The 21,030-nt window shown below is 46.3% G+C and overlaps 1 protein-coding gene across 6 annotated transcripts in view; it reads left to right on the forward strand.

The window, feature by feature from the left end:
- The window catches only part of PACS2 (phosphofurin acidic cluster sorting protein 2), a 69,186-nt gene that overhangs the window by 27,991 nt on the left and 20,165 nt on the right, over nt 1-21,030 (forward strand). The window contains exons 5-18 of one of the 6 annotated variants that reach the window (XM_084291073.1): nt 1,280-1,442; nt 2,466-2,539; nt 3,310-3,390; nt 5,610-5,669; nt 6,869-7,026; nt 8,626-8,716; nt 10,017-10,094; nt 10,701-10,822; nt 11,550-11,685; nt 12,416-12,520; nt 14,007-14,113; nt 14,833-14,987; nt 18,375-18,485; nt 20,608-20,716. In XM_084291073.1, coding sequence (XP_084147199.1) covers nt 1,280-1,442; nt 2,466-2,539; nt 3,310-3,390; nt 5,610-5,669; nt 6,869-7,026; nt 8,626-8,716; nt 10,017-10,094; nt 10,701-10,822; nt 11,550-11,685; nt 12,416-12,520; nt 14,007-14,113; nt 14,833-14,987; nt 18,375-18,485; nt 20,608-20,716 — 1,550 coding nt within the window. The remainder of the gene's footprint in view (nt 1-1,279; nt 1,443-2,465; nt 2,540-3,309; nt 3,391-5,609; nt 5,670-6,868; nt 7,027-8,625; nt 8,717-10,016; nt 10,095-10,700; nt 10,823-11,549; nt 11,686-12,415; nt 12,521-14,006; nt 14,114-14,832; nt 14,988-18,374; nt 18,486-20,607; nt 20,717-21,030) is intronic. The other 5 variants (XM_084291075.1, XM_084291074.1, XM_084291076.1 and 2 more) reach the window with 5 other exon arrangements.

Below are 21,030 nucleotides of genomic sequence, written 5' to 3' on the forward strand. Positions count from 1 at the left end.
TAAAGAACACTCCATGTGTGTGAGTTAAGCTTCCCTTAGACTTGCAGTAAATGTTGAATTCCCCATTTGAATCAGCCAAATTCTAATTTACAGTGTTGTAGCTAACATTTTTCCTGTACCATGTTTGGTTTGTTTAAGGACTGGAAGTTAAATATTGCTGTAAGGCAGAAAATGTGTGGGCCTATTAATTAGACCCATCAGTGAGCTTCTAAGTGTTGGGCATTTGCTGCTGCGTGTGGCTTATTTTTTTGGTCTTTCTGTAATGTCAGCTGACTGAGGTTAGAAGGTCATAAATTTTCAAAGGTTCACTTTGTTGGGAAATAGTTGCACTCCCGCTCATCTGGAATACTTCAGAAACTGAAGACTTCAGGTAAACAAACCCTATATCCTCTTTGCAGTTTGTAGGGTAATGACCCCGAGACAGCACATTTAAAAAAAAAAAAAAAAAAAGTTATTGTGGCAGCTGAAACAAAAGAAAGCAATGAAAAGCTATTGGAGGCATGAGTCTGAACAGAGTTTAAGAGCAGGGGGCATATGTTCCTCATCAGCTCAGGTCATTTTAAAGCCACGTGAGGAGCTGACAGGGCAGCCTGGTGTGCGGTAGAAAGCTGAGGCGCAGGCAAGTAGGGGTGGGGAAGCAATTTCTGACTCTGGGGCAAGAGGAGAACCTGAGCCTTAAGTTCAGGGCATAGCTCTGTGAACTGTGGGTGGCAAAGGGATGATAACTGCAGAGAAACCCACGCTGAGATGTCTCTCTGCCTCCTCCATCATCTTGTTTTTTTTGTAACTCACCTCTTCATTAACCCAGGGTGGCCAGCTTGCTGAGATTCAGGTGCCAGCTCTCTCAGACACTTTGCTGTGTGCCCCATCAAAAATTTTTGCTTTTGCTGGCTCTTCTGTTGGGCTTTAACACAGAAGTGAGTTCTTTAATTAGGTGTTCAGAAGGTTGGTAACCTGATAAGTCAAATCAGTACTGTGTTGTGGAAGCAAATACATAGTAATGAGGTAATCAAGTATCATGCTTCAAGGATGAGCTAATCAGCTGTCACACTCAGAAAATTTTTCCTTTCTTTCCATCACTTGCATTAATAGTCAAGTAAAATCTCAGCTAGCATTGTGTATTGCCTGCAAGTGGCTTCTGCAGTTGCAGGATGTTGGCTTCCTTCTGTACTTGGAAATCTGAAGTAACTCTATTAACATAAATAGCTCCGTAGTATGCAAATGGTGCAAGTTTAAATACATTTAAATGCAGATTGGTGCTGCTTGATTTCTGTCCCAGGTCATGCAGCACCCCACAGAAGGTGGCCAGGTACTAAGCCTCTTCAGCAACATCAAAGAAGCTGCAGTGAAGGTAGCAGAAATCTGGATCTTCTCCTTGTCAAGTCAGCCAATTGACCATGAAGACAGCACAATGCAGCCCAGCCAGAAAATCAAGTCCACAGGTAAGAGTACAACCACATGCTCTGAGGACTAGTGTCTCCTAAACTAGCTGCAGTTAAACCTTAGATGGAAACAGCTTAGATGCTTCTGGGGACAAATGAGAACTGGTTTGCATGAGTTCCATACCAGTAACTGATGGCTGCAAAGGAAACCAACTTTGCAAACCTGTTGCTGTGTAAGCAGGGAGGGTGACAGGAGCTGGGGATTGTCAGAGGTTCTTCTGCATATCATACCAGGCTTGAGCCATCCAGCAAGTTAGACGTGTGCTCTTCCAGCATTACTGGTAGGTGTGCTGAGAACCTGTAGCTTCTCACAGGGCTAACAGTGTCATATTCAGGAGATGCACATTTAAGCTGCTCTGCCAACTTCTTTTTCCTCTGGGTGTTGTGCAACCAATGTCGTTAACCTCTGTAAGACCTAGAAAGCTGCCACGTGTTTTCTGTGGGCTCTGGTCTGCTTTAAAGAGAGCAAATACAAGTGTTGTGCACTGTGTAAGAAAGTCATTGGGTTTTTACTTGTGATCTTCCACCTTCTTTGTAGTACCAGGCTTCTGCTCACTGCCAGAAGAGTGACCTGTTGGAGGTAGTGCGTGCAGGTGTTGCTGCCTGAGGACAGGCAGGACACCTGAAGTGTCACATCAATAGAATTGAGACTCTCCTGTCATGTCTTACTTGTTTCTGTAAGTTAGATGTGCCCACTTAAGGGGAAAAATGATTTTCCTTGTGAGGAAATTGCTGCTGTCTGCCAGGTGGTTCTTCCCAGAGTAAAAAGGGATGGTATTTCAAGGAGTCTTATCTGCGTGCTGGTTTGTCCTTCCTATTAGATATATCTTCCTTGTTTCTCATCTCCAGGAGGTTCCCATCTCACTGGTTCAGGCACAGATAGAAGATAAGCTATCAGGCCCCTTGTGTGCCCCCTTTCCGGGTTTATTGCTGTTAGTAGGCTTTCTCTGCTCCTGAGTTGAGAATGTCCCCTCACATTAAAGGAGTTTCATGGGATCTCTCCCCTCTTTCCTTCCCTTTCAGACAACTATTCCGAGGAGGAGTACGAGAGCTTCTCTTCTGAGCAGGAGGCCAGTGATGATGCCGTACAGGGCCAGGTACTGTTTAGGGCATGGTTTCTCCCTGTGAGGAGTTCTGTAGAGCATGTACATCCTCAGCCTGTGCTTGAAGCTGTAAGTCTAATTCTCTAGCTAGACCATGACAGTGTGAGACTGTTACCGAGTGTTCAGTGCAGTGGCAGAAGGAGAATGGAGATGCACAGGATCCCATTTCTTCCACTGTGCTGTGACTTATCTTATGTGTTGATTTGAGCCCCCTTTAAACACTAAAACATTGGCATTCCTGTGCATTTCTCTGCTTAATGGTCAAGGCATCAGTTGATTGTTTCTGTAATGCTGACTGGATTCCAAGAGCCCAACTAGGCCCCAGCTGTCATGGAAGGGCCAGTGGGATCTGAGTCAGATGCTAGTCTTTAATACCTGCTGCAAAATGAGTCCTTACAGAGAACCCCTGAGTAGATGTGAGATGCATTTGAGTTTGGATCTGACTTGCTTCAGACTCTGGCATCACTTGCCTTCCACCTCTTGGAGGGACTGAGAGAGAAACCCACTGCAACATGGGGCTGAAACTATCCTTGTTCCTTCAGTGTAGAACTAGGGCCGTTTTGCTTCTCTGTTCTGGTGTTCTGGCTCTCTGCACACCTGGCTCAATTCCTTTTCCCTCTGCCACGATAACCACAAACAATTAAAGCAAGTGCTGAATGCCTGGAAGATAGAGCAGCATGTTCATAGAGGGAACATTGTTAGCACTTAAATGCTCGTGTGTCCCCAAGCCACGAAGGTAACGAAGGAATCCTCTTTCTGTTCAGGATTTGGATGATGATGAGTACGAGCTGGGGAAGCCCAAGAAGCAGCGGAGATCGATAGTAAGAACGACGTCCATAACCAGGGTCGGTGGAAATTAGTTTTACTAACACTGATGGGGTTTGGCCAGGATTTGCAGTGCATGTGGCTTGTGGGAGCAGCAGCACTAGGCACGCTGGCCCAGCAGGGAGCCTGGGGGCATGGTCACAGCATGTGAAGAGAAGGCAGAAGCTGTCAGAGCAGGGAGTGGGGCAGTCCGTGGTGTGTGTGCCGTGAGTGTCCTTTGGCTGCAAGATGAGGGAGCTCCAGAAATCATGTAAGCACGTGAAATTCAGCCTCATAACGAAGCCAGGGCAGAATCTGTGCTCACGTAAGTCCTGAAAGCATAGCTTCAAGTGAAGGGAAGCTCTTCTGCTTGTGCTCTGCATGGGAGAGACTTGTGGAAAGGTTTCAAAACAAAGTTAAGTAGCTCAGTTGGGCTGGAGCTTGACGATGAACCTGAGGTGGTGCATGTGCTGTTGAGGAAAAGAAATAGCTGGATATTGAAGGCTTTGGTAGGTAGCATGCAGCCATCTGCCCTCTCACAGCAAGCATGTGATTGCCTGTAAAACTCCTGTGTGGAGCACTGACTTGTGCTGGACTGCACCATAATGCAGCTTTCTGCCGACACAAGCACTTGTGCATGTCTGTGATGACAATAACTCAAATCACCATAATGGGCTAGGTTTCTTTTTTGGACTTAGGAGTTGGTTTGGAGTTCATTTGTACCTTCTGTGAGGCTATTTTTGAAATCTGTGTTTTGAGAAGGTCTGGAATAAACACCGTTTTGACCTGAATCTACAATTAAAAAGATCCTCTATGGACTAGGAGTAAGCTAGCTCATGTGCTTGATGTCCTTAGTATTGTTTTCAGGCATTAGTGACAGCACAGGGCAAAACACACACCTTAGTTAATATTTGAGCAACTTCTTCTTAATAAGATTGGCTTTCTGTCCCCGACCATTCAGCTGGTACTGAATCTCTGGTGTGCAGAGCTGGTGCAAGGCCAGGTTACGTTCTGCCAGGAAGTTTAACATCAGCCCAGCTCCAAACCCACCAGGGCTCCTGTCTGCCAGCTGTCAAAGCATTCAGGCCAGTGCTCAGTTCTTGCCATGCCACCTCAGCTACTGCCTGCTTTGTGTGCTCCCTCCACAGACTGCCACGCTGGTCTGCGTGATGAACATTTTTACGTTTTTGCTTTACATCCCGAGTCAGAGCACAGCTCGAGCATGAGAGCATGTTGGTCCTGCAAGTGCAGTGGGATCAGTGTTTGAACCTGGTGAATTTATTTCACCTGAACTTCAGCTGGCCAGAAGGCAGCACAGCTTGCAGGATTTACATTCAGTGGTAAAGGGCTACCTTTGGAAGAGTGGGGTGGGGTGAAGTGTCCGAGGCCAGAGTGGTGGGACCAGGGAGACATACAAGAAAAGCTCACATGAGATAGTCAAGCTAGTAGATGAGCAGCTTGCTACACCAAAGAGTGGCCTGGTGCTAGCCATTTTCTCCTCCCTTTCCTCCTGACACAGGGATGCCACTTCAAATGCCCTGAACCAGCTCTCTTGCCTGTGCCTTCCTGTGCCTTTTCCTTAGAGTGTGTGTGTGAGGTTGGGCAGCGACAGAGAAGGGCTGGGCAGCTCAGGATAAATCTCAGCTGTTTGGTCCTGCAGGAGAGAAATAGCTCTTGTGTGCAAGTGAGCACAAAGGCAGTGCAGCAGCTGGGTTTGTGTTATTTTGGGCTCGGTGCCTGCTGTTTCCTAGATCTGCGGGTATTGGACTTGGAAAGCATTTTTCTGATAGATAAGTGCAAAGGACAAGCCTCACAACTTCTCTGCAGTGCTACTGGTCGTACAAGCAAGCCTGAACTGCAACAGGAAAAACAGTTTGATAGAAAATACGTCTGGTCTGTGGGTCTGTGGGTAGAGCCCTGTGTTGGCTCACCAGTGTTGAGATCTGTAGGAGCTGACTCTCAAATGCTCACCAGAAATTTGCTGTCTGCTGTGAGTCCAGCCAAGAGTGGTGCCATCTATCGGGGCCAGAAGGCTTATCATAATGTTTAGTGGAGTGGGACTTTGTTGTAATGCAGGGAAGTGCCATAGGTGTGGAAAAGCTGATTTCAAGATGTGCATAGCAGAGATTTGGTTTGTGGTGCCAGCAGTTTTTTGACTTGAAGCAGCAGCTAGAGCACCCGTGTCATGTGTCCGGGCTTCTTACTGGGAGAAGGCAGTTCACTGATGCTTTACTTACGTAAAAATGTCTTTGACTTGCAGCAACAAAACTTCAAACAGAAGGTTGTGGCGTTGCTGAAGCGGTTTAAAGTGTCTGATGAGGTAAGTAATGCGTGCTGGAAGCCTTCCTGTCTGCATATTGCTCTCTTTACTGCTCCGTGTGTGCCCTGCTGTAGTCATCAGGAACATTATCCTGTTTCCTCCTAGTTCACTTCACTTTGTTTCCAAGTCTGCAGTTGATGTGACCTGTCCTAATGCCCTGGCCTTGCATGGAAGCTCGAGGGCCAACTTTAAAATGCCATCAAATGTTTTGTAGATCAAGTTTTATCAGAACCAGATTTTGATAATCACTCATACCCATTAATTTCAAAGACGGCTTTGAAATTATCTTTGGCTCTTTCAAAGGCAAGTAGACTACTCTGTATATTGCTTGTGAAGTTAAATTGCTGCCTGTTTGATCATCTTACTGGAACAGCCAGGCAAGACTTGAAAAACTTTGATAGGAAACGCGGATGCACAGGAGAGACAGCTGTCTGGTCAGAGCTAAAAATGAAAGAGATCCAGAACCCAGAAACCTGTGTAACATTGAGGATCTGATAGAAAAACAGTTAACAGCTCGCTTGGCTGTCAGTCTGCATGCAGATCCTGTGGTTTGTGGGAAAGAGTGAGCAACTCCTCATGCTTCCTGACTCTTCCCAACAGCCCTGTAAGCTCCGCTGTTCTTCCCAAGTCAGCTCAGCAGAGTCAGCGCCTGTATCTGAGGTCTCAGCCTGCTGTTTTTTGGAGCTGCCACTCAAAAAGCAAGCTGTGAGCTGGGTACAGCGGTGTGCTTACTCTATATGTGGGAAGAAACCTTAGGGAAGTTTTGTCATGGGATACCTGTTCTCTTCAGGTTTGCATGCAGGTTGCAGCTGATCCTTGTCCAGGTTTGACACCTTCTGTGGACGTTTTTGTCACATTTCTCCCTGCTTGGGTACCAAACATGAAATGAGGATGTGTCATGGCAACTTTTTCAGTGAAACCCAACCCAGATTACTCAGATGGGAGCCCTGCAATTCTGTGCTTGTTCTAAGAATACTGGGACTCCTTTAGGGGCTTTCTGAAGGCTTTGTTTACAGAATAGAGTTGACCAGTGAACATACTCCATGGTTAATAACTAGAAAACTAGTCCAATAACTAGAAAACTAGTCCAAGAGGCAAGTATTGCTTACACAGGTACTGACAAACTTCACCCCCAAACTTCACGGGCTCTGTTTGACTGCTAGCAGAGTCAGCCATGCCTGCTTTTCTCCTGCACATAGGTTCTGGATTCAGAGCAGGACCCAGCAGAGCACGTCCCAGAGGTGGAGGAGGACTTGGACCTCCTGTATGACACGCTGGACATAGAGAACCCCAGCGACAGCGGGCCAGAAATGGAAGATGACGACAGTGTCTTGAGCACTCCAAAGCCAAAGTTAAAGTAAGTGTGGGGTGGCTGATGCTGGGGCAGACGCCTGCAGAGCAGTCAGTTTGAGGAACTGCTTGGGACTCAGTCTCCTGAGAGCTGGGACTGAAGAGGGACAGTGTGCAGTGTCAGCACAGATTAGATGGATTAGATGGTGTTTCTATTCTCACCCCTCCACCCTGTTCCCACCTCCCTTGACCTGGTGTCAGAGCAGCAGTATATGTTAGGATAACTTGATAATTGCTTGTGGGTTGGGTGTGGGGTGTCTAATTTCCCTTCTTCTTTTTTCCTCGTTCCCTTTGCAAATATTCTGCCTGCCTGCCACCTGAGCACAGGGGTAGGAACTGCTGACAGGCAGGCAGTGGAAATAAACTTCACACAGATGTTCTGAAGAGGTGGTAGAAACAGGCAAGAAATCTGGTGCTGCGGCAGAAGAAGGGTTGGAAGCTGCAGAAGCAGTAGTAGTGATAGGCAAGGCGGTCTTTCTGGGAAAGCTGATAAGACCCTATGTGGAAAGAAAGTCTTTGCAGGGATTAAGGAAGTAGAACTGCAGGAAATAAAGGAGCTCTTCAGGGCCTGAGGGTGACCGACTGCAGCAGAAGTAGATACACCCAAGCCTGTTCTGAACTAGCTTTTGTAGGTGCTGCTGTATGGCAGCACAGTGGGGCTGAGCTGTGGATCGCTTCTAGTTGGTCCTGGGGAGATGCTTTCTGGCTTCCTCTGCCCAGTTCTTGCATTCATATCACGAAAGGAATGTGATAAATGTTGATGCTTGTAGGCATTATTTCTTTCCTGCAGCAACAACAACAAAAAATCAGTTCCTTGAATTGTAATCGAGTCTTGAAGCCTGCAGTGATGATCTGCCTTTTTACATGGAGGCACAATCTGATTGCATGTGCTACCTTATCTTCTTGAGCAAATGTGCAATTGGATCCCAGGGCTGGCAGCCAAGTCCAGATGCAAGCTGGAAATAAAATGCACATGAGCACCAGGAGTCACTTAGCCCACAGGAGCGGAGAATGGGTGGGGGGCAGTAATTCTCCTTCACTTGCTGTCTTTCAGTCAAGAGCTAGACCTTGTCTGGAATGCCGTGTAGTTCAATCAGCGTTTGCGAAGCTGAAACAAAAGCTGCAGTGTGAAACTCTGCACCTGGTGCTGGGGGTAGGAAAGGCACAACTGCTCGTGTGGGGTGCATGTGCGTTCTGTTCTGCTCGGTGAAAATGCTGGGCCCGTGGGCCCATCCCAGATTTTATGGAAGTAAAAACTTCTGTTTGGTGCGTCGCGTGAGAGCATGCAGGCATTCCTTGTGAGAGCTTTATAAATATGATCTGGTGGGTAACAGCTGACATGTTGGAGCCGGTACATGGAGGTTGGTCAGTCAGTGCCAGGGCTAGACAGGACTCCTTGGACTTTCAGGCTTGTCCTGCTGTCCTGGAGACCTTTCCTCCCCTTCCTTTCACTCACAGGATCAAAAGTAGCTTGTCAATTTTACTGGAAGTGTAGAGGAGTGGTAAGACACTTTGGGAACAGTCACATTTCTTTGCTGGGAACATAGCGGACTTTCTCTGTTAATGCTCTTAATAAAAACAAACTGTTTTTGTTTTCCTTATTCAGACCTTATTTTGAAGGACTGTCACACTCCAGCTCTCAGACAGAAATTGGTAGCATCCACAGCATCAAGAGCCAGAGAGAGCCATCAAGTCCTGTAAGTCGTCTCAAGAAGGTTATCTGTCTGCAGTTAACGTAGCAGCCTCAAGGTCTTGTCTGCCCATCTGCATTCCCTTTGAAATTAAAGTGCTCTGACCACACGGTGCTAACCTGTCGTGTTCATCCTTGATACCTGCGCTATCTCTATGTACATGTGTAAATTAAAGCACCCTCTCTGACCTCCTCCAAAGACTTGGATGCAGAGACGTGAATATTCTGCCAAGAAAGAGTGATTTTATTTTTTTATTTTTTTAACAGAAATCAAGTGTTAAGTCAACGCCTTCAGTTTATGTATTGAATACTTGCTAATAGTGTGAACATCTCCATGTTTTCAATGCACTTGCAGTAGCCAGGATGGGAGATGTTGCCTGCGAGCTGTAGGGATTCCCTGACCCTGCTTGGAGGAAGCTTTACCACACTGATGTCAGGTTGCTTTTCCTGGTGGCTGGGAGCGAATGCTGAATTGAATGCTGCTCACCCTTTTCCATCTCCTGTTGGATGGCAGTACTAGGCACAACAAATATCAGCACCAATTCTGGGGGACTTTCTTGCCTCTGTGTACACTGTACAGTGTAAACTATGTCTCTTAGTGTAGTAATGGATCTGTCTGAGGGTTTTAGGCACTGAGTATCTAAGGCTGAGGGAAGGGAGGGAGCTGGAGCGCCTCCTGTCACAGCGCTAACGAGCAGCCTCGATGGGAGCAAGTGGGCTCAGGGGCTGGACCTGCCTTGCCTGCGTCCAGCAGCTCCAGAACAGAGCCTCCAGTGGAGGCCTTGCCCTGAGCACCTTCCCTTGGTCTCACAAGCTGTCATATTCACGAGACGTCTGTGTTTCTTATCTGTGTCTGATCCGGCGCTGTGTTGCCAAGAGCAGTGCCAGGCCTTGGCATCGCAGGGAGGCCGCCGAGCTTGAAGGCACCCAGGCTGGTTCTGTGAAGCAGCTGCAGGGCCGTCTGTGCTGGTTAATGCCTAACCACATCCGGTACCACAGCTGCAAAACCCCGTGAGGAGGCCTTGCAGGTCCTGGGTCCTGTTGGATTGGTACCAGATCTTCTGGTAGGGTTTTGTTACTCGATTTTTAAATGCAACCGTTGCATTAAATCTCTGCTATCAGGGTTCAGCTGCTGCCTTGCCATGTCCCACACTGACATATTCAGTTCTGATGTGAACAGAAGCACTCACGGCTGTGCTGCGGGGCTGTGCAGTATTTAAACTGTGACTTTTGAACAGCCTCATCCAGGCGGCATGGGTGAAAAATTGTGCTTCTGTCATACCTTCTAATGGCTTTCTCTTCTCAAGCAGGTAGAAGTGCCTGAAAAGTCAAAGACTCTTGGAACCAAACACCCAGGCGACAGTATTTCTGACACTGTCTCTTTTGTAAGTTGGAAACTCACTTGTTAACGTTCCTCCTGGCACTTTTGTTGTCAACTGTGAGCTGCGTTCTGTGGCACGTGTCTGCCTGTTCATGTAGCAGCGTATACAGCACAGCTGATGTAGGCAATGGTAGCTGCAGTGAAGATAATGCTGAGCTCTGCTCCTGACCCCAGTTGTTGGAGGTTCTTGTCTTTCAGCCTTTTGACATTAAAATGCTTCGCATGGCCTTCTTTTTAAACAGCCTTTCTCTTGGTTTGAGGAAGGCTGGCCTGAAATATGGCACTGAGCACGTGAATCGTCCTGGAAAGTATTCTTGGGGTTGGTACATTATGTCAGGCAGAACTACTACTTCCAGCTGAATTGGCAGAAATCAAGCTGGTCCTGGGGGAAAAAAAACCCAAAGCTCAAGTTGCTCTGCTGAAAACATGCTATTTGTGCATTTCTCCAATGTATTTCTCTCTCAACAAGACCGTATTGACTTTGGCCTTGAGTAGCGTGTCTGGAAGGGACGGGCTGCATGTAGCCCAGCCAGGTGTCCCTCCTGCCAGCCCTCGTGGTAGTCACAAGGAGGGAAGGGTTTGTTCCTGACTTGGTTCTGTGTGTTTGCAGGAGTCCAGCCAGCAAGCTGAGGTTCAAGAAGCTGAGCTTCCCACACCAGATGTGTTTGTTGAGAAGCTCCCGCCCAGCGGGAAGATCACCAAGACGGAGTCCCTCATTATCCCATCCACCAGGTAGAGCAGTGGCACAGCATTGCACCTGCTGCAGGGCTGCTTGGGAGGACGTGGACAGCCTGCTAGCCTTTGTTCGGTATGGCCTTTAGGCATCGACTGCAAGGAGCCCATCCTTGTGTTCAGGCACTTGAGAGGTGGGCCTTGGGCACTTGATAAACAAATACCAAGAACCCTGAAAAGGAATACTGATGTTGCTCAGGGATGTTTACTCTGGGACTGCATGCTCAAAGACCCTGTTGTTGGATCAGCTGATGCAGATTTTGGCCGTAAAGGTGGTTGTCGGGTCTAAGTTCCCTAATAGGGGAATGAACGTGAACTTCAACAACCACACCATGTAGTTTCTTTGGTTATTTGTGAGCAGATAGATGCTCTTTTGAAGAGGTATTTCTGTGCTGCTTTTGGGTGTGAGTCTACAGTTTGTGTGGATGGTTCATATTATGCTGGAGTGGCGATTAGCATGGTGGTGGTGTGTGTCTTGCTGTGGAAGTCTGCCTGTGACTCTGAGGACACGATGACAACATTCTGTGTGGCTGCACCATGTACTCTATAGCTTCTGTGCCATCGGAAGCAGAGTTAGCAGATCTCAGGCTAGCTCAGGTTTACATGTGTGAATCTCCAGTGCTTGGAGTCGCGTTGCTGAGGTTGCCAGATGAGGGTGATCTAGGAGTCTGGGGGTGAATTTTGCTCAGATATGAGCCAGGCCTAGAATGAAAGCATTTCTCTCTAGCAGGTCTGAAGGGAAGCAGACGGGACGGCGGGGAAGAAGCACATCTCTGAAGGAGAGGCAGCCAGTGAGGCCACAGAACGAAAGAGCAAACAGTCTGGATAACGAACGATCTCCAGACACCCGGCACCACTTACAGGTGTGAAAAATATTTCTCTGTCTCCAGCCACTCATGGCTTTTGTGTTCTCCATCTGTCTCCTGTGATCCCTTTCCTTCTGGCCCAAGTACTGTCCCTGCTGGAAAGGTACAGGACCTCACAGCTCCAGGAAGGAGGAAATTTACTTCTTGGCTGATAATTGTACCTTCCATGCTGTCTGCTGGGCTTTGCCAGCTTGTTGCCAGCCATAAATTGAAAACACTGGAACAGATTGTTGTGATGAGGAACAAATAGGGATGTTTTGAGGAATTACTCCTTAGAAATAAGAGAAATTACTCCTTTGAAATAAGGGAAGTTGCAAAAGGGGACTGATTTATGCAGAATATCTCTGTGCCATGCTCTTGTTAACTGCAGGATTCGGTTAATTCCCTCCTTGACAGAGATAGTTGCTGGTTTCTGTAAATTCAGAATTCCTCAAGCTACTGTTAGTTGGTATAAAGTGACTTCAGAAAAATGCATTACAGATGGAGTAATGGCTGTCAAAGCCAGGGTGGCTAATAAAGGAGCCTGCAGAATATTGCAGTGCTGAAGAAGCTGACAAATGTCACTGCCAGTAGTCAATGTGTCCACTAGCATGTGTTGCTGATGGAGTGACCAAGAACTGGCCAGCCCACACAGAGCCACCTCTTTCAAACTGCAGGAGCTGGAGCTGCTGGTATGAGGATTAAAGCTGATATCTTCTGTTGTTCTGTTCTGTGTCTTCATTTCCAGATCCCCAGGAAAACGGTGTATGACCAACTAAATCACATCCTGGTTTCTGACGACCAGCTGCCAGAAAACATTATTCTTGTCAATACTTCTGATTGGCAAGGCCAGGTAAATGCAGGAGACGTTATCTGAAGCACTGTTCTTCTTGGGAATTGACCTTTACCACTAACCAAGTAGATTCTGCAGTGGTGGTTCATGGGGGTGGCGATAAATTGAAGGTTAATTGCCTACACACAGAGTTTCACCAAGAGATGCTATGGATTTTGTAAAGCTTTGTCAGTTCAATCTTTGCCCAGAGACTTTCTCTGTTCTCTGAAAGGCCATTTCTTCTGGTTAGCAGCACAACAGGTATGGCTAGAGCCTTGCACACAAGAGCTTGCTTCTCCACTATGGTAGGAAGGGATAAAGGAAGCAGGGAGGACACATCTTTGGTTTAGGCTGATGTTGCTGGGCACTGGTGATCTCCACAGGGGAAAATACTTCAGCATTGTTGATTTGCACATATTTTTGTGATTCTTGTCTGGGGATGCATCACCACATCTTTTCTTGGTGTGTGGTGTTTGTGTTAAGGAGAGCTCTGAGCGCTGCTCTCTTGTACTGGCAATGTGGAATCATTTGCTTTGAGTTTGGGTGGGGTGTCAAAACAAATTTTGCTCCTTTCTGAACCTCAGTCTGAGACAGCAATAAAATATATAGAAATACATAGAAAAGGCAAGTTAAATGTGTACTGGTTGACTGTGGGCTGTAGAACTTGTGCCAGGTTTGTCGAGTTACATTGGCTGGTTCTGCTCTCTGCTTCTAGTAGAACTGGGGTCTCAGTGTCTGAGAGATCAGAAATACCAGTTGAGTTACAGGTTCCAAGTCACTCTAAGCATGGAAGAGGGAGAAATGCCATCTAGAGATGGAGAGAGAGCTGTGCAGGTTTCTTCCAGCAATGTATATGGTATCAGATGAGATGATGATGGCATTGGCTAGGGTGTGAGGATTAGTGGTGCAGAATTTGAAAGTGAGATAACTGCGGACACTTGTCAACATTTTATCCATATGTACTTCAGGTGTATGTTAACTTTTTTCCCTTTGAGCTGCATGGATGGGGAAAGGTCCAACACAAGAAATGTAGCACTATTTTTTGTTGTTGTTCTGGTATTCGAGGGTAGGCAAAATATTAGAGTATTGTGTTTGTCAAGTTCTTTTAAATCAGAGAGCACCGTATGTGCAGGTCTGCAGGCAGGTAAGTAGAGAGCATCTGCTCTTACCCAGAGCTGTCTGCTAGGCAAACAGCCTTCTGCTGCTGCCCTGCTCCCTGCGGCCGTGAGAACTGCTGGTCTAGCGTCATCGCTGCCAGAAATGCCATGTTTTGGATGTAGTGTTCGTGTTTGTCAAGCAGTGCTTCCATCTTTGTAGAGGAAAAGCCATTCTATGGCTGATGCACAAGGAAAAGGTGTCTGGGAAACAGCTGCATCACCTACACGTTGGGTATGGGGAGAGTGCCCACACTTTGCTGTGACAATCCATAGGAGGCTGGGGGGAGGTGAGATTTTCACGTGTCAAACTGTAGCCAAAAGGACTTTAACGTGTTCTGTTCTCTCCTCAGTACCTATCAGATGTCTTACAAAAGCATACCTTGCCAGTGGTCTGCACATGCTCCTCAGCTGATATTCAGGCAGCTTTCAGTACTATTGTCTCCAGGATACAGCGATAGTAAGTGACCCTTTGCTTCTTCGGTTGGTGAGCCTCCTGCAGGAAGGAGGGCTGGAAGTCCTCAGCTCTAAAAGCCTCTCAGCTCCTGTGCCCCAGTGCTCAGGGAGTTTTCCATCCAACAGTGGGGGAATACTTCTCCCCAGTTTAGTCTCCTGACGTCCGAGTTGTGTGGTTCTTCAGTACTTGCCAGCCCTGCAAAGTTGTTGCTGTTCTGCCACGTGTGAGGACACAAATCTCTCTTCTTTGACTGAATTTAAGAGATTGTACTTTGTAGGCTGCCTCCTATGTCAGATCTAATAACCACTAAAGCATGTGAAGATAATAGCTTTAAAAACAATTTTTTTTTCTTCCCTTAAATTAATTCCCAGATAATGTCCTCAATTGCTTGAGGCATTTCCTAGCTATGTATTGAGGGCTGTAGATATGTTCCAACACAGCTGTTAGTTGGAATGGGTACATCCCAATGTAGATTGTTTATACAACCCTTTGTAAACTATCAAAATGTGTGGAAAAAGAAGCAAGAAGACCAATTAAGAAAGTACTGAACAATGTTGCATTTTGTTAACAATGTTTAAGCTGCTGATAATGATTTTGATATTGCCTTGTGTGTTGAACGAGCTCTTTTCTGCCTTGGTTGTTATTAACCCATTTTTTTGACTTGTTCTGATGTAGTTGGTTGGAAGCACAATTATGAACATGTTCCCTCTTTTTCTGTCTAGCTGTAACTGCAATTCTCAGCCTCCAAACCCCATTAAAATTGCAGTGGCCGGAGCCCAGAATTACCTCAGTGCTGTATTGAGGCTCTTTGTAGAGCAGCTGTCTCACAAAACCCCAGACTGGCTCGGCTACATGAGATTTTTGATCATCCCTCTAGGTAAATAAGGAACAATTCTTTTTCGTAGAAAGATGAATGGGTTAAATGTGATGTGTTCCCTTAGCAGTAGCCTTCGTGAAAGCTTTGGCCAGGTATATGGTGTTTAAATGAGGCAAATCTCATGCTGGCATAGCGTTGCTTAATGCTTGCACTGCTCTTGTGTGAGTGAATTTCATCTTTATTCTTGATGTCAAAGTCTGCTTGTAAACCTTTTGCCTAACATAAGGGGTTGAGTCCTTTCTCCCACAGGGGCAGGCTCGTATATATACCTTATTATCATGGTACAGTGAATGCACAGAATAATGTTCTAGAAACTCTTGCCCTGACTGAAATCTTTAATTCATTGGGCACTGTGTTTCCCAAAGCAATAACTGTTCAGGCCTTTCTGAGGCTTACACAGAAAATGTTTATTATGGAAGGGGGTAGAGATGAAAAATGTTAAAAAGGCTCTGAAACTGCTGAGAGTTTAAATTATTCAAATTACATGCATCTTTTGACCTTTCCTTCACGTGCTCTTCTTCTCGGGTTCTTTCCTCAGTTTTCCAGCACCTTATCTCTGCCCTTCCAACAGCTCAGCAAGCCTGCCTGGCTGGGAAGTAACCCAGCTTGGATCTCTTGTGTCCAGGGAAGTGGTGTGCACTGATAACAACATCAGGGGTCTCGTTGTCACAGTCAGAAATGTGAGGAATGCTGGAGCAGAGAGGCCTGGGCAGCCAGGCAGTCCCTGGTGCTTGTGGGCAGGGGCATCTGGGCAATGTTGGTGCCATAAGTGTGTGATGGCAGAAGTTGGTCCAGTCCAAGGCTTGGCTTCAGTGGATGTGAACAGGGCACTTAGGTGACATGACACAGGCAGCAGTAACCTTGAAGAGTGATTTTTCCAGTCTTCTAGGCTTGGGACCAGCTGATGGCATTTGCTGTAGGAGTCAAGCTGCTGCCTGGCACCCTGAGCAGTGGATAGAAGGCTGTTGATTTGGTGGTGAGATGTGCAGGATCAAGTGAAAAAGAACAGGAGCCCTGGATCCTTCTGTAAGGAAGGCATTTAGTTTCCAAAGTAGTTGGTAGCAATAGGAGAGAGAACCCTTTAGGGGACAGAAACACGAGAAAGAAAGATTTCTGCAGGCTCCAATTTGCTTTGAGTGAGACTCTGTGGCTGAAGATTTGGGTCCTCACGTGCTACCTGTCTCTTAGCCTACAAAAAAGTTCTCCGTCCTTCAGTCTTTAATGGTCTGAAAATATCGTCTTTTTGAAACTCATGCACAAGATTTAGCTAGTGTTTTGGGGTTTTGTTGTGTTTATTTTTTTAACCTTAAAACTTCAGTAATTTAAAAAATAAAGCACTTTCAATTGATAAATGGAACTGTGAATGTTTCTTGAATGTGCTTTAAATATAGAAACTTCTCTCCTGTCGTGGCCTTTCCCATAGAAGTCTGCAGTATTTCCTGATTGGATCAAGTGCTTATTTCTGGCACTTCATTAAAGTGATTGAGCAGCAATGTCTTCTTCCTGACAATTGAAAAAGCACCAAAGACAAGATGGGGACCATGCCATAAATGTCTTAAAGGAAAAGTTTTCTGCTGTTCAGAAAAGTAGGGAGTGGTGGAGTCTTTTCTAAGGTGGCTTTACCTTCAGCTACATGCTGCAGGGACAGAAGAGCCAACCTGCAGTGGTTTATTGACACTGAGAAATGCTGCTTGTCCGTAAATGTCTGTACTGGGAGATTCAGTCCTGCTTCGTGCTGCCAGTTCTGTGGCTGAAAGACTCCTTTAATGCCCAAACTAGTGGAGAGACAGTTGAAAAGACGCAAGTAAGAGAAGGAAAAAAAAAAAAAAAAAGTTGGGATTATTTTGACCGTATTTTTTTAAAAAAATGTTTTATCTAGCTCCCAGGGATACAACTTGGGATATCTTTTGTTTAGTACTCATTTCCAGCTGCATCTGCCACGCATGTGTGGTGTGTTTTTCCAGCATGTGGGAAAGCTGTCACTTCTCCAGCGTGTGACGCCGAGCTGCTCCACGTGCAGTGCTAAAAACGCCACAGGAAAAGAAATTACAAGGCTCAAAGTAGCCATTTCCAGCAGGCTCCAGGGGAGAGCTTAGGCCTCGGTTTGTAACAACTCTGAGGGGAACTCAGGGGCCGTCTGCTTAAACGTGGTGTGGAAGTCTGAAAATGAGCACTGGTTTGGAGGGTGAGAAGCAGTGTTTTTTTCCACAGTGAGCTTTAGATGCGGACGGTGAGCATATTTAAGCAATCAGGGGTGTTTGGGGCCGGAGCTGTCAGGTTAGCGATTACCAGCCGATGACACAGCTGTTGTGGTCTCTGGAAGTGAGGCTTAATGTGAGAAATCAGCGTGCAGGAAGGACAAAAATAGGCTGCTGAGGAGAGAGAAGCTCTGAGGCCTGTACAAAGTGTGAATGTACAAGGCTCATGCTGAGCATGGAAAGAGCAAAGCCTGAAACGTGGCGGCTGGGCAGAGCAGCCCTGGCACACCTCCTCTCCTCTGCTGGGAGGCTGGAGAAGTGGTTGTAAGAGCAGGTTGTCCAAGCTGGGGACACATGGCACCTAAAATGAAAGTGGCAAATGTTTTGACCTCTCCCAGGGCAGAGGCGGTGGCTTCAATGCTTTCCCTTCCCTGCTCAATGGAGGGTGAAGGCAGGTCTCTAGCCAGGGCTGCAAGCTGCAGGCAGGACACAAAGTTGGTGAAATTAGGTCTTTTCCATGCTCTTAGAGGAGCACGAGGCTTAGCTAGGGCACACGGGGACCTGATGCATGTGCCAGCATTCACCGGGACCGTAATCCTGGGGCTCTGACTTCTGTCTTTAATTATAGCTTATATATTGCATCTATGGCCATTTTGCTGCTCCTCCTATTAAATGAGGCTGTCTTGGTGGTTTTCCCTGGTTGCAGGTGATCTCCTCTCCTCTGTTGCAATAGAGCAATGGTGTGCGAATGGTGTTTGGAGGAAGGATCTGTTTCCTGTGGCCACAGTGCCTGCAGGGACGAAGTGCTGCGGGGCCAGCCTCTCGCAAAACTGAGTGATGGAGATGGAGAGCCATGTGGCCTCCGTGTCTTCCAAATCATTTGTTTCCTCAGCAGTTTCGCAGCCCTGTTTTCCTTGGCTTTTTAAAGTTTAATTTGGCGGGAGGGAGAGGGGAGAAGGGAAGGTGTCACTGAAAGTGGTGCTGAAGCAATCTCTCTGCTGGGAAGTCTATTTGCATGCTTTTGTAGAGATAAGCTGGACTACATTTTGTTGTTATAGTTGAAGAAACTTATTTCTGGGATGTCTAGTATAGTTGGATTTTGGAATTTAATTCCTTGCAGACAAAAAGAAAAATATACCTGCGTTCTGTGCTGGGAAGAACAACTGTCATGTTTTCCTTTCTTTCTTAGGATCTCATCCAGTGGCCAAGTATCTGGGGTCTGTAGATTATAGATACAACAACTTCTTCCAAGATCTAGCCTGGAGAGATCTGTTCAACAAACTTGAAGCACAGACCACTGGTAAGACCGTGAGTCTGTGTCTGGCCTGTGTGGGATAAAAGGCTCGAATAAGTAATTTTAGTAAAGGTCAAGTAAATATAAGAGGAAGCAGACAAATGTTTTTGTTCCTCTTTTTTCCTAACTCCACCACATTCCCTTTTCAGATGCTGACCTTTGTATGTCCTCTGCTTGGTGGTTTGCAAACAGCTGTTGGCTCCAGGATGCTAGCTGTCTCTGAGTCACTCTGTTTTTACCTAGCTCTCAGCTTTGTTCTTTGGTGAGGAGGTCTCACAAACCACCACGTTCAGTACATTGCTTTCTGTGACCCTTCAGAAATTGTCCAGCCCAAAAGATTCCAAAAACTGTAAACTTTGGGAAGATTAACTTCTGTTAGTTGCACGGGGGAATGACCTTGGCATTTCTGAAATCCGCTGGCAGGATCTTTCTCATTAAAAAAGAATTTTGTTCTTCACCAGTGCTTGTAACATGTGAGAGCTGCCCTAGGTCAGATCAACGAGTTCCTGTTCTGATCTGAATCTGTTCTAGGCCAGCATAAAGCCTTGCTGTTTGTTAGAGTACTGATTTGCTTAAAATATTAATGCTTACAGTTTTTCCTTCCATTCCTTCGAGAATGGAGAGAAACAGGCAAAAGGAGGATTTTCGTCCTTCATTTAGGGCTACATGAAGGGTTGAAACTGGAACGAGGAGCAATCCTCTCATGGTGGCATATCCCCCATGGGAATTTCACTAGCAGGAAAAAACATCATGGCCTTTGGAACACTTGCATGGGTGCAAGGGTTGCAGTGTGGTTCTCATGTTGGAGTTGTAGGGGGTGCCTGAGGCTCCTTAGGGAACAGATGCTCATGGAAGTCCTCTAGCTGTGAGAGGAGGAAAGAGAGCATCTTCGCAAGGGATTGTTCAGAGCCTTTTCCAGCAGAGGGGAACTGGTAAGGACAAGGCCCTAGGCAGCCTGTTCTGGAGGTAAAGTTAGCCCTACTTGGAGCAGGGGGCTGGACTAGAGGTCTCCTCGTGTACCACCCAAACATTTTTTCTTGATTATGACCTCATGGAAGAAGAGATGCACAGAACAGTTGTCTTCTAATTCCTTGAAAATGGAGACAAATGTCAGTACAGATTTGGCTTTTGTGTCTGCCTTTTAGGGATACTTCATTGCTGTAGAGATCCAGCTCAAGAGCCTTGTTTGTTCTTTGTAGATTGTATGCTGCAGCCCTTTTTTACTTGCCTGTGTGCTATGAGGAAAATGCATCATCATTTTTGTGCCATCTAGGCCTTGTAGAATCTCCATATTTATATAGAGAGATTAATATTGGACATATATGTATATATATGCATATATATATATATATATATATATATAAAAATAACCGCACAGAAGCCCTGTGATGGCATAAGACAATCTGGTAAATAATGATAGCTTTTCATTGGTCCCTGAGCAAGAAATTGTAAGAAACTCTGGGTGAAAATGCTCATTAAACCATGGAAGTGCCTGGTGAGGGTAACTTGCATTCCCTTGATTTCACAGTTGAGATGCTTTTTCTGCAACAAAAGGAAACGGAAGGCATTTAGGAAATGCCTTCCTGTCAACTGGAATCAAATGCACTCTCACAGACTTCGGGCACGCTTGCTGCTCCACAAAAATGATCTTTGTGCTCTTCCATCCTTGCGTGCCTTTCACATGTCTTTCCAATGGGCTCAGCAAGGCCGTGAGTTCTGTAGGAAATCAGGTAATGCAAACGCTGCTGTGAGCACAGCAACTACCCAAAGGCCTGGGAGAGGTAACTAAGCACTTCCTTCAGCAGATATACAGTCTGGATGGAGAAAAGTCTAATAAGCAGCTACACATTTTCAGATAAAAGTATTTTAACAAGTTTCACCGTAACACTTCAATAAATAGTGCTGTGCCACATGCCTGTGTATCTGGTCTGCCTTCCTAATGTTTTTATTTGGTACTCCTGGAGGTTGTTTGCTTTTGCTTAGACGCCTTCACAGTCAGCTTCCTTTGGAAGATGCAGTTCTGATGAAGCTGGCTGGGTACCATCAGCTGCTTGGCTGAGCAAATGGAGGGCAGTGCTGGTGATGGTCTGAGAAGTCGCTTTGTTGATTTTCCTCTCTTCTGTTGCAGTTCCAGAGGCACCTGATGTCGTCTCCAGAATAACGCAGTATATAGCAGGGGCAAACTGTGCACACCAGTTGCCCATTGCTGAAGCAATGCTGACGTACAAGCAGAAAAGGTATGTTACTAACAAAACGCTCGCTTTCCAGAATGGCCATCATGTTGAAGTGAAGTGCTTTTCTCGTCTTGTGTGCCAGCAGCTTTAAAGTCACTCCAAACTGCAAACACCATGGGAGCCTCAATGTGTTGCCCTTAGATAGTAGTGAACCTGCAGCAGTGTGGGTCATTAAGCACTGTGGTTTCTTTAGAGACCCGCGAGGTTTGGGGAAGTAAGGTTGTGGACTGTGGTGTGCCCTCCCCAAAGTATCTTCTATGCGATTTGGCCTTTTTGCACTAGTATCAAGAGAACTGAAAGGCTTTCTTTTTGGAGTA

This window comes from Netta rufina, assembly GCF_964035555.1.
Source record: "Netta rufina genome assembly, chromosome: 8".
Taxonomy (NCBI): domain Eukaryota; kingdom Metazoa; phylum Chordata; class Aves; order Anseriformes; family Anatidae; genus Netta; species Netta rufina.